Here is an 18542-nt window from a genome sequence, read left to right on the forward strand (position 1 = left end):
TATAAAACTCTTCAAAAAACAGTGAGGCATAATGATCGTTTGATTCAAGTTAACAAAACAGTCCTATTGTCTTCAATATTGCAATTGTTTGTTTGAAGCCTAATGAAATGAAAGTACTAATAGTAACATTTGTAAAGATTAATTAAGTCCTCTAAAATTGGTCAATTTATTTTCCAAATTAATAAAACACATTCAACTTATGACGCTAACATTGGACAATAGAAAAATTTATTGTCAATAAATATGAAGATAGTTTAGTACTTCAAGATGCAAAATATAGCACATACTGAACTTATGAAGATAGTTGATGAGTACTTGAAGATAGTTGAGTGCTTATGAATCAATGCAGTATGGATTAAAATAAGTTCAAAATGATAACACTTTGGCACTTACAAGGTTCCAACAATATAGACAAATTAAAACATTCAGTTCAGTTCAAAATATCTTTTTTAAAAAAAATTCAAGAGTCATATTTTATTTCATTCCAACATGAAGTACAAAAGACAAAGGCTTTGGCATCCTAAATACTCTATTTGAGATTGAATGCGGCAACCAGTAACACATCAAACTAAACAATCAAACTGATAATAACCAAACTAAACAATAATCAGAAGCTGAACAAAATACTCTTATTAACAATCAAACTGAACAATTTTTTGAAATCTCCATCCCTACAAACATTCCAGCTAAAAAATAGATGACATAGCACTTGCTCCAACATCACTTTCATCAACACTCGAACTTGAAGATTGTTCTTCACTGTAAATATTTTCTTTTTGGAATTCATTGAATGCTGCTACTGCTTTATCATAATATTTGTAAGACTTAAATATGCTTCTTTTGAAACCTATAACCATAGGAGCACACTCACACCAAGAGTTGTATAACCCTGGCTTTTTACCACGAAATACCATAAACACCTTCGTTGCCTATATATTATCAACTTGAGATCCATTTCTAAACTCATTAAAAAGCTGTTATGGCTACATCATATGTTTTGAAGGCCTTGAAGATGCTTCCCTTGGCACCAATAACCATAGGAGCACACCAATGCCAAGAGTTGTACACTCCAGGCCTCTTACCACGTAATACTGCATAAACTTTCGAAGCATTATTCCTCTTCCTGTGGTCCATTGCTTAATCTAACCCTAAGAAAGATAAGAGATGAAGAAGAAGAAAACAAAGATAGAAATATGGGGGCTGGAAAAGCTTTTTAGGTTTGGCCAAATATATTAAGTGTTTAGGGTTAGAAAGTGACCACTTTAATCATAAATACTAGTAGTTTAATTTTTATACGTATTTCTTCTAATATATTATCTGTATATTTTAGTGTATTTTGATTAATTGGTATAGTATATATATATTTTAGTGTATTTCGTTTAATTAGTATAGTATATGTATATGTGCTTTATGGAAAATGATGAAGCATGCATCTTGGGAAGGTAAGGCAATTAAATTAGTGAGAGAGAATTATTGAAAAAAATTAAATTAAAATGAAAAATCTGCCAAAGGGTATATATGGAAAGCAAAAATTCACAAATATCCATTATGCCCTCAAAAGCCGTGCGAAGTTACCATTATACCCCCATTTTGGACATTTGGGCCATTCTTGGTTTGTCCAATTATATTTTCCGTTAATAATATTCTTAATCTTCATCTCTTTTGTTAAAAGAAGCTACTAATTATTAGTATAGCAAATTCATACGTTTTAAATCTGAAAAGTAGTCGTCATTAGTTATTACTGTTTGACCAACCAACTTTTTGCTGGTAATCCAAACTTTTATGCGATTGTCTCCAACTTTTGAAAATATTAATAGGATGTACTAGTAGAGGTTTTCACAGTATACTAGGATTAGTTCGATTATGCAAATATATAAGGATTCCCATACATTTACTTAACTTTTGGGGTAAATATTAAATTAATAGAGAGTAATTATCAAGAAGACCTACTCAACACTTGAATTGGTCAAGTGATCTCTCATTTTATTTCTTAATTTCTTTTGGGTTGGAAAATGGTTAAATAAGTGGGTTAGAGTGGATGAGGCCTTTTTAACATTTTAGAAACTTGTGGGTCACATATAAAGTTTGAAAAACTTGCTTTCTCTCTCATTTTTTCCGCTTAGTTTAACTCTGTACTCTCTCTGCTCTCTCTCCTCTCTTTCATTCAATCGATCGACCAAGGTGGTTTTCGTGGGGACGGGACAAGAATCAAGCTTCGATTATGGGTGTAATCATCTCTATAGATCCATCAAGCACTGTATTAGAGCTCAGAATGCGTCAATTTTGATAAATTCTAAATTCTTCTTTTTTTGTTTCTTACATTTTTTATTTCTGGTTTTGTAGAGTGATTTGTTCATGTGCATGTTCAAGATCGATTGGAGAATTATGAATAGCCATATCTTATATCGGTATGTGGTTATGTTTTCTTCTTGGACTACCTCTGTGCTCTGCATATTAGAATTTCGTCATAACTTCCGACCTAATGTTTATTGATAAACCTGTGGTCGATTATTTTCTGGTCATAGATGTTTGCTGGAATTGGGGCTTATTTTTTTATTTCGATCATAAGTTTAAAATTATATAATGTGACATTGCATATTTTGATGTAGTTAATATGAGGAGAAATCAGCTGCTAAGAAGCATAATCCTTTGACAAAGCCTTCAAAGCCTTCAAACATGGAAGAAAATAGAGAAAAAGAAGCATTGCCAAGTAAAGCAATTGATGAGCCTTCAAAAAGTGCTACTAGAAAATGAAAGGTAGATACTTCTAAAGCTTCCCTTAGTAAAGAAAATGCTGAGATTTATAGGCGCGATAGGAGAAAAAAGAACAAAGAGCCATCAAAGTTTATCAGTAAAAAAAGAACAAGATCAAAGTCTAGATTAGTTGATGAGGACATACCTATTAGTAAAAAATCTATTTTAAGGAGGTTAGCATTAGAAGGTGTTGATGAGGAGGAGGAAGAAGACTTGGACATAAATGAAGCACAAACTCAAATGAAAGAACATGTTTCTGAAAAAATAATTGTTGAAGAAGAAAAGGATAGTGATAATGAAGCTTTAGATGTGGAGGATGATGAAAATGGTGATGATGTTGCCCAGGAGGATGATAAAGATGCTGAAAAAGAAAAAGAAGAAGATGTAGCAGAAGAAGAAAATGTAGCAGAAGAAGAAGATGATGATGAACAACCTGAAGATGGTGAAGATGGACTGGAAAGTGAAACAAATGCAGCAATTGAAGTTGGCCAGGATTCTCTGTCGATTCCCGCGTTTATAAGGGCGATCTACTCATCCAAATACAGATTCGGGACTTTTCTAAGAAAGCATAGAAGTTTCCCGGCCATGATAAGTGTGAGGTCAAGGATCAATATATTCCGCGAGTTCAAGGATAAACTTAGAACCATCAAATTGATGAAATTTTTTAATATTGGTTGTTTTGCTTCACTGTATTTATTGCACGAAGAAACACGAGTTGTGATTTTTAGTTGGAGACAAGCCTGTTAACTTTGGATTGAAGGACTTTGATATGATGAATAGATTGAAATGTGGTGCCAAACCAAGTAAATAAGCTACAAAGAAAGTGACGGATGATGGCCAAGCATTCTGCGACATAGTTTGCCAGTCTAGGAGGAAATGGATAGATCCAGAGCTACTTTTGAAATAGTTGAAGTCCAAGAGGTTTGACACAGTCGAGAAATTAAAGATCGAATTGGTGTGGATTGTCCATTCAGTGTTGCTTGTAAGGGATAACATAGCACGCATCAAAAAGAAGTGGATTTGTATGGCTAACAATCAAGAACTTTTCATGAAATATCCATGGGGAAAGGAATGTTTTTAGCTTACAATTGAGTACTTGAAGTAGGACATGTTGCCAATTTACAAATCAAATGTGAGCAAGAGAAAGGAAAATAATATCTCTGCTAAAAATTCCAAATTGGCTAGTTATGCCCTATACGGCTTCCCATGGGTATTCATGGTAAGTATTCAAATAACCTTCTCAAATTTCTTTGTAGTTTACTACTATTATTTTATTTGCTGCAGACAGAAACTAATACTTTTTGGTTCATGAAAAAATGTAAGCATGGGCATACGAAGCAATTCAGGTATTTGGTTGTAGTGTCGAGAAATCAAAGGTCGTACCAATGCCATTGCCAAGGATGTTGAGATGGCACAGCAAGAAAGTGACATTCGACCCTGATCGAGATCCCTTTAACTAGAGAGTTTATGACCCCGGTGTGGTAATATAGGGAGTGCAATAACACTCCACCAGTAGATTAGAATCAACCAAAGTAAGAGATTATCATAGACCTCGTGTCTATTATTTTGTATTGCTTGTCTAATAACTTTTTTCTGTGCTATATTTTAGAAGGTGCACCCTTACCTTATTCCTACCCTATCTGAGATGGATATGAACTACATGAATAATTTGGTACCATATGGCGATGAGGTAGCGAATCCTATAATCGACCAGCTGTCGGTTGATTTGGAATGGGTGACTGTCATTAAAAAAGCACCTAGTGCAGCGAGCTTAGAGACTAATGATGAAGCTGATATCGCTGATAATGACCCTTTGGATGGGAGTATTCCTGGTTCACGACTAGTTGATGGTTTTTTTTATATTGGTAGAGGAAGACCATGTAGGATGTGCAATGCTCAACCGAGTGATAAAGAAGTGCGCGAAGAGTTGAAGGTTGTGAATGAGAAATTGGATAAGGTGTTGAAGATCCTTTGGGAGATGCAAAATCAAAATGAGAGCCCTTCTAAAGCAGTTGAGTCACCTTGGTACAAAGTTGCAACATTGCAAAGCAGATTGAGGAATGCTCCAATTTCTGCAAGCAAGATGAGGAAGCTGAAACAGAGCAAGAAGAACAAACCAAAGGTAGACGTACTCAAACCAATTTCGGAGGAAGATAATAAATTGTTCTATGAATGGTTTGATAAGAAGGAGAAGTTTTCCAAAAACTTGTTGACTGGCAACTATGACTGGAGGTTTTTCAAGCAATTGTGCAGTGCTAACCCGTCTGTTTTAATTTTTGTGAGTCTCTTAATCACTCACGATGTGTATTTCTATTTTTACTAGCTCCATATTTAACATAAAAATATTTATAATATTTAGCATGTGGAAGAACTTTCGACACTGATGTGTGTATGAAACATAAAATATCCATGCCTCTATGCTCGTAGCCATGTTGTTATGGATATTGCATTATGCAATAACATGTGCACTACATGTGATAAGATCAAGGAGGCTACTAGTAAAGAGGGAAATTATTTTTACTTTTGTGAGACAGTTGATGCTTTTCCAGACTTATGTCTTACACCCCTGATGCTATATCCTCAAGGAAGTATGCCAAAACCTGAGGTTGTGGAGTGGTGCAAGGCTAAGCCATTGTACTGTGTGTGGCAAATTGATAGCAAGTATTTTGTGCATGTTGTTTTCCACTTGGCAGAGGGTTTGATTTGATTTTATGATTGCAATGTCATTTTGTATGATGATGGTAAACTAGAAGAACTAGTACAACCCCTCTGTAACGACCCGACCGATCATTTTGAGATTTTGCACTTTGATCGCCAGTTCTCAGGCATGACTTGCCCCGTGTAACGTATTATGACTGATGTAAATCGTTGGTTTTGGCTTTCAGGAAAAATCGGAATGAATTTGAAGAAACAGTTTCAGTTGAAAGCTTTGAATTTGAAAGGTTGACTAAGAGTTGACTTATTTGTATATGAGCTCGGATCGGAAATTTTAAGATTTGGATAGTTTCGTTGGGTGATTTATGACTTAGAAGCGCGATCGCATTTTGGAAGTCCGTGGAAGGATTTGGCTTGAATTGGCAAAGTTAGTATTTTGATGAATTTCGGTTGATAGGTGAGATTTTGATCCAAGGGTCGGAATGGAATTCCGATAGTTGCTGTAGCTTCATTATGTCATTTGTAATGTGTGTGTAAAATTTCAGGTTATTCGGACATCGTTTGGTCGGGTTTTTGATCGAAAGTGTATTTCGGAAGTTTTTGGAAACTTAGGCTTGAATTCGATGCGTTTTGGGTAATTTGATGTTGTTTGAGGTATTTTGATGATTGGAACATGTTTGAATGATGTTATGAATTATGTTGGCATGTTTGGTCGGGGTTCCATGAGGCTAGGATAAGTTTTGGAAGAGTTTTTGGAAGATTTTTGCCGTTTTGAGCATAAGCATGTAATGATCCATTTTTAGTTCTAGAGATCGAAATTTGATTTTGAGACTTCCAGAATTTTGATAATGAATTATAGGACTGATCTGAAAAGTTTGGTTTAATTTCATCAAGTCACGATTGGGTTTTTCATACGAAATATGAGTTAATTGTTTAACGAGCGAAATGGGTATTGAACTGAGCACATGAGCTCCGAATTGAGTTTCAACTGAAGATTTATGTTTGTATTATTATTTTTGACTCATAGGAACAAGAATCATTGAATTCCGAATTTGTATGATGGAGTTAGAGCCTTTTTAGTGAAAAGAAAAGCTGCTGCAATTTTCTGGGCAATTTCTGTATTTTTCGCACGTGTGAACAGTAACTTCACTTGCGTGAATAGTATCCGTGTACAGTACCATGTACAGTAAACATGAACAGTACTACTGTATAGTACATATGAACAGTAACCGCAAAAATTTCTGGACAGTGTATGATTCGGGCAGTCCGAGAGTTTTCTCATTTTTTAGAAACATGAAGCTCGGATTGAAGCGATTTTCGAAGTGATTTTCACCATATGGATTGGGGTAAGTGTTCTATATCTAAAAGTGATAATATTTAATGATTCCATGGTTATTTTCATCAAGAATTAGTGAATCAAATTGAAGAAAATTTGTAAACTTTTCAAAAACGAAAATTCTAGATTTGGAGGCTGAATTGTTATCGGAATTTAGTAATTTTGGTATGGTTGGACTCGTGGTTGAATGGGTTGTCAGGTTTTTTGAGTTTCGTCGAATTCCGAAGCGTGGGCCCGGGGTCCGGGTTTGAGCAATTTCGGGATTTTGATGTTAAATTGGATATTTTAATGATTATGTACTAATTGTGGCTAGATTTGGAGCATCTGTAGGTCGATTCATGCGGGCGAGGCATCGCGGGCTAGATTTTGGACCGGATCGAGCTAAGTAATGGTTGTAAATACTATCCTGAGGGTTTGAAACCCTGGATTATACGTCGTTGTATTACTTTGAGGTGACTTGCACGTTGGATGATTAGCGTGGGGTAGAGCACCGCTGAGGATTGTGACGTAGTCCATCCCGAAAGAATATTTTAATGCGTATTTGTTCGTTAATTGTTTGACATTATTATATTTTTGGGTTGTATGTCATGTTGGGGCCTTGTGCCGACTTGTTGAGACCCTTAGGAGCATTTTTACTATCTTTCCTCACTCTATTTGTTTGAAAGCGTATTCTCAGTCATGTTTTACCTGTTTACTGCTCAAATCTGGCTTTATCACTATGTTTTTAAAATGTGGAAATTGTTTTGGGCTGAGTTCTCTGTTTTACTGAGATAGACCGAGGGTCTGATTGTGAGATTGATTACTGAGATAGATTGAGAGTCTGATGGTGAGGTTAATGACTAAGAGAGGCCGAGGGCCTAGTTGTAAGGATTATATATCTATGGATTGGGTTGCACGCCGCAACAATGTATATATATATGTATATGGATCGGGCTGTACGCCGCAGTGATACTTATATGGATCGGGCTGCGCACCACAGCAATATAGCGCTTGGGCTGTAGGAGCCCCTCCGGAGTTTGCACACCCCCAGTGAGCGCAGTCGACTATTTATATGGATTGGGTTGTGCGCCACAGCGATGCATGGATCGGGCTGCACGCCGCAGCGATTACTTTGATTTCAGTTATTGTGAGAAATATACGGATCGGGCTGCACGCCGCAGCGGTTATTATATGGTACCAATTGAGCTTGAATGCTGAGTGCGAGTACTGATTAGTAAGAGTTGAGTTACGAGTGACATAGAGGCTAGCCCGAGGGGCGATAGATATATACGTGCATATGAGTGATGTTTTTACCCGAGAGGCTTGTTTATGGACTTATTGATTTCACTCCTCTTTAAAGTGAATTTCTATCGAATATGTTGATTTATCGAATGTTTTCACTCATCTTTATATTGAGACTCTGTCGGAAAGTTGAACAAATGTTTTAAAACAACTTTTATTTAAACTGGGGTTTATGAGATGTTCAGAAATTAATCACTGATTTGGCATTGGTTATTTCCACTAAGATTTTTAAGTTATGAAGTGTTTATGATTACTTTTTTGCCCGAGGGGCTGTTTTACAAACTATGTTTTGCCCGAGGGGCCGATTATGACTTTAATCTCTATTATTATCTTAAATGGTATTGAACCCCTACTGAAACTGCTGGAAAGTATTTCAAAATGATTTTTACTAAAAGATGGATTTTAAAAGGGAAGATTAACTCGTATTATGATTTGAAGGCCTATTGTGTTTATTGAGCCTAACGTGAATGTGGATTCATTGTTTCCTACTACTCAGCCTTTATTTACTCTTATTACTTACTGGGTTGGAGTACTCACATTACTCCCTGCACCTCGTGTGCAGATTCAGGTATATCGGAACCTGGTAGCGGGTGTTGATAGCTCAGCCGCGGAGTCATCAGAGTTAGCAAGGTGGCTGCATGACGTTCGCATTACCGCTTCCTTCCCCTCATTGTTGTTACTGTATTTAGTACATTTTTAGACTTTTGTTGTATTCAGACCTTGATAGTTGCTCATGACTAGTGACACCCCTATGTCGGGCTGGTATTTTATTCCGCACTGTTATTCCAGGATTTTATTATGAAACATTGTTTAATTTAAAGGCTTAAAAATGACTCTTAATGCTTAAAGGGTTAAGGTGAGTGTTGTGTCGGCTGGCTTGTCTTCACGAGAGGCGCCATCACGACCGGGCCGGTTTGGGGTCGTGACAAGTTGGTATTAGAGCCTAGATTACATAGGTCTCACAAGTCATGAGCAGGTTTAGTAGAGTCTCGCGGATCGGTACGGAGACGTCTGTATTTATCCTCGAGAGGCTGCAGAACCTTTAGGAAAAACTTAACATTCCTGAATTCTTATCGTGCGTCATTGATTCAGCTTGAAAGGTAACTCCTTGAACTCTTTCCACACGTTTGTATGCGCACATGAGCGCTCGATATCATATGTGCATCAATGGCTTTTGATTCCCTGATCGAGGGGCAAGATGCGATCTCTGTGAGTTGATGTTGGGCCAGTCTGGAGGACTTGAGGCTGGATCTTTGCCTATGGCTTGAGCACCGAGGTGCTGATTGTGTGAGCAAGTGTTTTGAACTTATATGTTCCGTATAGTCCCTATTAGTGGGATCGACGTCTGGTTAGCTACGTGATGAGTATGTTAGTACTGCGAGATGTATCTATGTAACTTAGAAGTGACGAGGAAGGTCTGCGGGATGATAGATGAACTATTAAGTGTATGATTTCCATTGTGATTGGATGTGTAGCTCCGAGTTATGGGTGTGCAAAGAGTCTTTTCATGTGTCCTAGTTGGGAGTGAGGTAAATTTCATATTGCGGTATAAGTTCAGACTCAGGAAGACTAAGTGACTGCGTAATGGTTATGACAGTGGAAGGTATACATAAATGTTAGTTTAAGGCGAAGAAGGTGAGTTATCTCATGCGAAGTGTTCCGAGGTTGTACGATCCTTATGTGTTTGTTAGATTTGCGAGTGAAGGATACGTGTTGCAACTTAAATTGGGTCGCTTAGTGAGTGGGTGTAACTGTTGCGAGAGTGGAATGCGAGATTTGCAGAAGAGTTAAAATTCTAGATGATCTGTGTTTTCACAAGCTTATAAAAGATTTGAGTTTAATCTCATTATGGTATCATGGAATCAATAGAGTATAATCGTTATGAGTTATTGAGCGTGTGTTGATCTATGGCTTCGAGTCAAGTGGGGGAGTCCGCTATTGAATAGTCGATTGCACGGTTATGTGCTCTAATGGTTCCAGTTCGAGGTGTATTTGTAAATCAGTTGTGGTTCGAGTAAAGGAAATTTCAATAAAGGCTATGTTATGTTTTATGGGTGTATGAGAATCGGGGAATGACTTGAGTTGTGGTAGGTAACGAATGCTCGGTGCATAGGGCAGGAAGTTGCTTGGTTATATTGAAATGAGGTCACATTCTGTAGTGTCAGAGTGCAAATCAAGCACAGGTTGTTCGGTTCGTTTAATCAATCTAACTGCGGTTTGAGTAGAATGGACGCCTCTAGAGAATGGTCCTATTGTATTCCAAATTTTACGTGCAATAATTGGAGGCTTTCAAGTTATATTTATGGATAGAAACTGAGTTTTCCTTGGAAGATGTCAAGACTTGTGGTGTTTTCTATATTAATTGTGAGATTCTATATATTAGTATTAGGAGGTAACGGATTTAGATCCGCATGAAGTTCTTCAGAGCGAAGTATTTCGAATGTGGTGCTTTTGGGAATATTTAAGAGAGTATTCAGCGGCTTATGAGTCTTAGACAGTGTGGTTTTATGCTTGGGTCTCGTATGGTAATCCTGGGTTGAGAAATTGTGGTGCTACAGCAAGAGAGAATATCATGTTGAAAATGAATCAGAAGGAAATTTAGATAGATGGAATAGTTTGATAGCAGACCGAATTGGTATGGTAAGGATATGATTAATTTTGTGCGTGTGTTCGAGGTAATGAGTTCTTTCAGGTATTTTGCCGCGATGCTTTTAGGTTTTGATGACATGCTTAGCTTGATCGAGTTAGAAGGATTCAGTCCTGACATGTCTGATTTATGCAAAGGGAACTCGGAGAGTTCTTGATGGTTTTACCGCGGTTTGGGAATGTATATTTTCTGTGGACATGGGATGTATAGTGATTTTCCTTCTAGATGGGACCAATGAAAGGTTCGTGACTAGTAAATATGTAGTTGATTGTGGCTCGGAAAGGGATTTTAAAGTTCTCATATTTATCATATGATGTCATGTTATATGTGGTATGTTGTGTAGGGCGGGTATTGGCATATGTAAGGTTGCAATTCAGTTTTGAAAGGAAGGTCATAAATTCTTAGACAGCACAGGCAGTTTCAGATGACTAGGTAAGTGATATTACTAAATGGTGTGTCTTGATAACGGTATGCACTTTAGAAAGAGGGAAATGTGGTTGAGTTAATAATACATCATAGGTATTGCGGTTGTGGACTGTGAGAAAATAGCTAAGGTTGGTCAGAGGGTAGTATGTGCTATGATTCAGTCGTTGTGAACCTTCGGAGGATTATTTATCTGTTGTGTGTGACTAGACTTGATGTATGGTCCATTGGCAGACCTATATGGATGTGTGTTCTGTATCATGACGGCTTGGTTGACTTCGAGTTGCCAATGGTGAGGTGTGTGTTGATTCGTCTGTTATTGAGCTTATTAGTAATCTGGGGAGACCTATGAGTTACCTTTCTGTGTTGCGAGGCGTTATGATTTGTTGGTTATAGGAACATATGGTGCAGTTCTATTAGGGTTTCATAGTGGAAGTCGAGCGGGAAGAGGAATTTGGTATTGCTTGGTGAACGGCGTATTGGTTATGTCCTATCAGGTGTGCGTGGTGTATATTATTTGTTTCACCGTGGGTGTAATGATTGCTTTGGTTTGAGACATCAAATTATGCATGGTTGTCGATTTCGAGCATAATGACTTGAGGTATTTCAGGTGGAACAGTGTTGGATAGGATCGCGCATCACAGCGAAGTTATGTGGAGGTATGACCTTGCGGGTTATATTCGTGTGTTATGTTCCTATACTGCGAGATGGGTTCTCAGCCTTGTGTTGTGGCGGTACTGGTGAGCTTGAGGTACAGCTCTTTCAATGGAGTCATTTTCATGATTTAAGTATGTTTGGACCGTTGCTTATTGGTGCGCGTATTATGCAAGTGGTGTTTTAGGCCTGTACGGATGTATCATGTCACTAGAGTAATGTGTTGGATTAGAGGAGATCGTTGGGATCTTTAATGAATACAAACAGATTCGATTTCAGCATGTCAGGAGGATAAATATCGAGGTTCGGCTCAGAAATTTGCTATGGTCCTTGCCAAAGGAGAAGTGGCCTTATGAGTGGTTGATCTGAGAAATGGTTATGGTTTATTGCGTGTTTCATTTATCATTGGCAGTATATGGAAGTGTTAGAATGCGACTTTAGTTGATAAGAAGTTTTCTGTCGGTATTCGGTTGTTATGTGCAGCTGCTGTGAATAGAAGTTATCGCTACGAGTGTTTGAGTTATGTGGTATATCATATAATTGCACCTGAGATTGTAGGCATAGGCTATTACAGCTGGTTCGGGCATATTCAGTGTATGAGTGTGAGGTTTTGATCGTATTGATGGTTTCAGAAGTGAAAATGTGGTTCTATGATTCATGGGCTAGATTGGGTTGTGTAATTTCAGCTTCTATGTGTTATCACACCTATATGAGATAGGGTGACGTGGGATCACCCCCGAGTTATGCATGGTAAAGTTATTCATCTATTGGTTGGCTTTTAGAACAACTCTGAGTACGTTCGAGGACGAACGTGTGTTTAAGTGGGGGAGGATGTAATGACCCGACCGGCCATTTTGAGCTTTTGTAGTTTGATCGCCAGTTCTCGGGCATGACTTGCCTCGTGTAACGTATTATGACTGATGTAAATCGTTGGTTTTGGCTTTCAGGAAAAATCAGAATGAATTTGAAGAAACAGTTTCAGTTGAAAGCTTTGAATTTGAAAGGTTGACTAAGAGTTGACTTATTTGTATATGAGCTCGGATCGGAAATTTTATGATTTGGATAGTTTTGTTGGGTGATTTATGACTTAGAAGCGCGATCGGAATGCATTTTGGAAGTCCGTGGAAGGATTTGGCTTGAATTGGAAAAGTTAGTATTTTGGCGAATTCCGGTTGATAGGTGAGATTTTGATCCGAGGGTCGGAATGGAATTCCGATAGTTTCTGTAGCTTCGTTATGTCATTTGTAATGTGTGTGCAAAATTTCAGGTTATTCGGACATCGTTTGGTCGGGTTTTTGATCGAAAGTGTATTTCAGAAGTTTTTGGAAACTTAGGCTTGAATTCGATGAGTTTTTGGGTAATTTGATGTTGCTTGAGGTTTTTTGATGATTGGAACAAGTTTGAATGATGTTATGAATTATGTTGGCATGTTTAGTCAGGGTCCCATGAGGCTAGGATAAGTTTTGGAAGAGTTTTTGGAAGATTTTTGCCGTTTTAAGCATAAGCATGTAATGATCCAAAGGTCTATTTTTAGTTCTAGAGATCGAAATTTGATTTTGAGACTTCAAAAATTTTGATAATGAATTATAGGGCTGATCTGAAAAGTTTGGTCTAATTTCATCAAGTCGCAATTAGGTTTTTGACACGAAACATGAGTTAATTGTTTAACGAGCGAAATATGTATTGAACTGAGTACATGAGCTCCGAATTGAGTTTCGACTGAAGGGCTATGTTCGTATTATTATTTGTGACTCATAGGAACAAGAATCATCGAATTCCAAGTTCGTATGATGTAGTTAGAGCTTTTTTAGTGAAAAGAACAGCTGCTTTAATTTTCTGGGCAGTTTCTGCATTTTTTGCACGTGTGAACAGTAACCGCACATGCGTGAACAGCATCCGTGTACAGTACCATGTACAGTAAACATGAACAGTATCCGTGTACAGTACATATGAACAGTACCCCATATACAGTAAAATTTCTGGACAGTGTATGATTCGGGTAGTCCAAGAGTTTTCTCATTTTTGGAGCTATAGAGCTCGGATTGAAGCGATTTTTGAAGCGATTTTCACCATATAGATTGGGGTAAGTGTTCTATATCCAAAACTGATTATATTTAATGATTCCATTGTTATTTTCATCAAGAATTAGTGACTCAAATGAAAGAAATTGGAGAAAATTTGTAAACTTTTCAAAAACGAAAATTCTAGATTTGGAAGCCGAATTGTTATCGGAATTTAGTAATTTTGGTATGGTTGGACTCGTGGTTGAATAGGTTGTCAGATTTTGTGAGTTTCGTCGAATTCTGAAGTGTGGGCCCGGGGGCCGGGTTTGAGCAATTTCGGGATTTTGATGTTAAATTGGATATTTTCGAGTGGGCTTCGCTCCCTTAGCATATTTTAATGATTATGTACTGATTGTGGCTAGATTTGGAGCATCCGGAGGTCGATTCATGCGGGCGAGGCATCGCGGGCTAGATTTTGGACCGGATCGAGGTAAGTAATGATTGTAAATACTGTCCTGAGGGTTTGAAACCCCGGTTTATACGTCGTTGTGTTACTTTGAGGTGACATGCACGCTGGATGACGAGCGTGGGGTAGAGCACCACTGGGGATTGTGACCTAGTCCATCCCGAACGAATATTTTAATGCATATTTGATAGTTAATTGTTTGACATTATTATATTTTTGGGTTGTATGCCATGTTGGGGCCTTGTGCCGACTTGTTGAGACCCTTAGGGGCATTTTTACTATCTTTCCTTACTCTATTTGTTTGAAAGCATATTCTCAGTCATGTTTTACCTGTTTACTGCTCAAATCTGGCTTTATCACTATGTTCTTAAAATGTGGGAATTGTTTTGGGTTGAGTTCCCTGTTTTACTGAGATATACCGAGGGTCTGATTGTGAGATTGATGACTGAGATAGATTGAGAGTTTGATGGTGAGGTTAATGACTGGGAGAGGCCGAGGGCCTAGTTGTAAGGATTATATATCTATGGATCGGGCTGCACACCGCAGCAATGTATATATATATGTATATGGATCGGGCTGCATGCCGCAGCGATACTTATATGGATCGGGCTGCGTGCCGCGGCAATATAGCACTTGGGCTGTAGGAGCCCCTCCTGAGTCTGCACACCCCTAGTGAGCGTAGTCGACTATTTGTATGGATCGGGTTGTGTGCCACAGCGATGCATGGATCGGGCTGCACGCCGCAGCGGTTACTTTAATTTCAGTTATTGTGAGAGATATACGGATCGGGCTGCACGCCATAGCGGTTACTATATGGTACCAATTAAGCGTGAATGCTGAGTGCGAGTACTGATTGGTAAGAATTGAGTCAGAGTGACAGAGAGGCTAGCCCGAGGGGTGATAGATATATACATGCATATGAGTGATGTTTTTGCCTGAGATGCATGTTTATGGACTTATTGATTTCACTCCTCTTTAAAGTGAATTTCTATCGAATATGTTGATTTATTGAATGTTTTCACTCATCTTTATATTGAGCCTCTGTCGGAAAGTTGAACAAATGTTTTAAAACAACTTTTATTTAAACTGGGGTTTGTGAGATGATCAGAAATTAATCACTGATTTGGCATTGGTTATTTCCACTAAGATTTTTAAGTTATGAAGTGTTTATGATTACTGTTTTGCCCGAGGGCTGTTTTACAAACTATGTTTTGCCCGAGGGGCCGATTATGGCTTTAATCTCTATTATTATCTTAAATGGTATTGAGCCCCTACCGAAACTGCTGGAAAGTATTTCAAAATGATTTTTACTAAAAGCTGGATTTTAAAAGGGAAGATTGACTCGTATTATGATTTGAAGGCCTATTGTGTTTATTGAGCCTAACGTTAATGTGGATTCATTGTTTCTTACTGCTCAGCCTTTATTTACTCTTATTACTTACTGGGTTGGAGTACTCACATTACTCCCTGCACATCGTATGCAGATTCAGGTATATCGGAACCCGGTAGCGGGTGTTGATAGCTCAGCCGCGGAGTCATCAGAGTTAGCAAGGTGGCTGCATGAAATTCGCAGCACCGCTTCCTTCCTCTCATTGTTGTTACTGTATTTAGTACATTTTTAGACTTTTGTTGTATTCAGACCTTGATAGTTGCTCATGACTAGTGACACCTCGATGTCCGGCTGGTATTTTATTCCGCACTGTTATTCCAGGATTTTATTATGAAACATTGTTTAATTTAAAGACTTAAAAATGACTCTTAATGCTTAAAGGGTTAAGGTGAGTGTTGTGTCGGCTTGCCTTGTCTTCACGAGAGGCACCATCACGACTGGGCCGGTTTGGGGTCGTGACACCCTCGCACTCATGATGTTTAGGATTTTGATGAAAACTGACCAGTTGGTAGAGTTAGGCTAAGATGTGCTTACGAAAAAATGGTCATGGGAGCGCATTATGGATGTGCCAGCCATTCAGCAAAGGTAAATTAAATGTGTCATCCGTTATGTTTTACTCATTCTTCTAGTTTCTATAATAATTAATTGTGTCTTTGATTATTGTAGTGAAAGAAGTAGAGCATATGCAGTGAATGTTATTGACTTCTTGCTAACTATTACGCTAATGGATCAGCTTAATGACAAGCGAATGAAGTTGTTCAGGGAAATATTTGTAGTTGATGTCTTCAGGGGAAGGATGGGCCATTCTTAGTTTTAGAATTGAAATTTCAAGTTGTGTTGGTCATGGGACAAATTCATTTTGGGTGAACTTGTAGTAATTTATGATATTTGCATCTACCCTTATGTAATGAAACTACTTTGCTGCTTATTAATTGTTGATGCTGTAATTTTTATTTCCTTAGCACTTTCTTATTGTATTACACAACAGGCAGCTACTTGATTGCGTAATAGGCAATGTTTCTAGTAATAAACTAGCTACTTGGTTGCATAATAGACGATGTGTCTAGTACTAATAACTTGATCAAATATAACGTTACATCAGGCATAACCCAGAGGTTGCGTAATAGACACTGGGTCCATCAATAAACTAGCTACTTGGTTGCGTAATAGACTCATGGTCATGTTTAATAACTTCAACAAATTTAACATTACATCAGTACAACACTACATGATCAAAAATACTTCCAACAAAATAATGTTGGACTTCTATATATTGAGGATCTTTCCTTCTGATTTAGTAGCATCCACAATGTAGCCCTAAGATGTTTGAGAGTCTTGTTTAGGGGAGAATTTTTAGGACAAGTGTTAGCCTACCACTTGTGTTTGCCTCTTTGTGAGGTTGTTCTTTCGATATTTTTTACTTTTTTATATAGCGGATTGCTTATCTCCACTAGCGGACATAAGCCAATTGGCCATTAAATATTTGTGTCTTTTTTTGGTATATTTCTCTTTTGTTGGATGATGTATCATCATTCAATATTTACTTTATTAGCTAGCTTCCGTATGATATGTGTCAGCTTTCTTTTCTAATATACCGCTGCTGAAACTTTTCTTATTTGATTCGTTTTCAAGTAGAAAATAAATATTTTTATGCACATATTGTCTTCTGTACCTAAAATCATGGGCGAATTAATGTTGTTGAGATTATTTAATAACTAGTCATGTTGTAGTAACTTCACATTTACATAGGCTATTCCTGTATATGCCAATTTTGTAAACATCTAGGCTACTATTGTAATAAGGTTGTTAGATTAGTAGTTAGTGGAAGTAGCTATACACTTGTATATAGATATTGTATAGATATTTTTTATGTAAGAAGAATTCATTTTCTCTCTCAATCTATTTCTCGAAGCTTCTTAGTATGGATGGTTTTCCCCTTCCTCCATTGGAGCTCGATTTGAGTTCAATTCCACTGTTGATCCTCAACATTTTAACATGGTATCAGAGCGTAGGCTCCGGTTCTCTCTTTAGTTACTCAATCTAGTCAATCTCTATCAAAACTATATTCGTTCTCTTTCGAAATTACTGATTCAATTCAATTAGGGCAAAATTATTGAAGGAAATCACTTCTACTAATTTTTAATTGCTACTCGATCACGAGACAATTCCTACACCTTAAGTCATGGAAAAAGATAAGGAAACCCTCGATTCGTCTAGCCCTCTATACATGCATCCGTCAGAGAACGCTGGAACTATGCTGGTACCGATGGCTTTCGACGGCATTGGTTATAGATTCTGGAGTAGAGGAGTACTTAGGGTGTTATCAGTGAAGAACAATGTCGGATTTATCATAGGAAAGGTTAAGAAGCACGATGCGAATCACACCACTTTTGATCAATGGTCCCGGATTCTTAACTCACTTTTGAAAGATTTGGCTGATAGTCTAGAATATGTTAAGGATACGAAGGAATTATGGCAGGAATTAGAAGATAGATATGACCAAACTAATGGTGCCAAATTGTATCAGCTTCAGAAGGAAATCAGTGATCTAAGTCAAGGAACTCTTGACATCACTGGCTACTACACTAAAAAGAAGAAACTTTAGGAATAAAATAATACCTTAAATTCACACGCTCAGTGCAATTACACCTGCACCTATGGAGCTAATGCAAACATGCACAAGGCAGAACATGATAGAAGATTAATTCAGTTCTTGATGGGATTAAATGAGGTGTACACTGTGGTGAGAGGCAATATTTTGATGATGAACCCACTACCTAGCATCGCACAAGCATTTTCCATACTAATTCAGGAGGAGAAACAGAGAGAATTAAGCCACACAGTCAATTTGTGATGGAATCTGCATCTCTTAGTGCAAGTGTAGGAAACAACAATTTCAGGACCAATTACAACACAAATGGATACAATGCTAG

General features: G+C 37.7%; 1 protein-coding gene across 1 annotated transcript; it reads left to right on the forward strand.

Moving 5' to 3' along the window:
* Positions 1 to 17791: 17791 nt before the first annotated feature.
* Positions 17792 to 18214, forward strand: LOC138871556 (uncharacterized). The gene has a single exon (XM_070149442.1). It carries the CDS (start codon positions 17792 to 17794, stop codon positions 18212 to 18214), a length of 423 nt encoding a protein of 140 aa, XP_070005543.1.
* Positions 18215 to 18542: the final 328 nt, after the last annotated feature.

The sequence above is a fragment of the Nicotiana sylvestris genome, chromosome 6, assembly GCF_000393655.2.
Source record: "Nicotiana sylvestris chromosome 6, ASM39365v2, whole genome shotgun sequence".
NCBI lineage: Eukaryota > Viridiplantae > Streptophyta > Magnoliopsida > Solanales > Solanaceae > Nicotiana > Nicotiana sylvestris.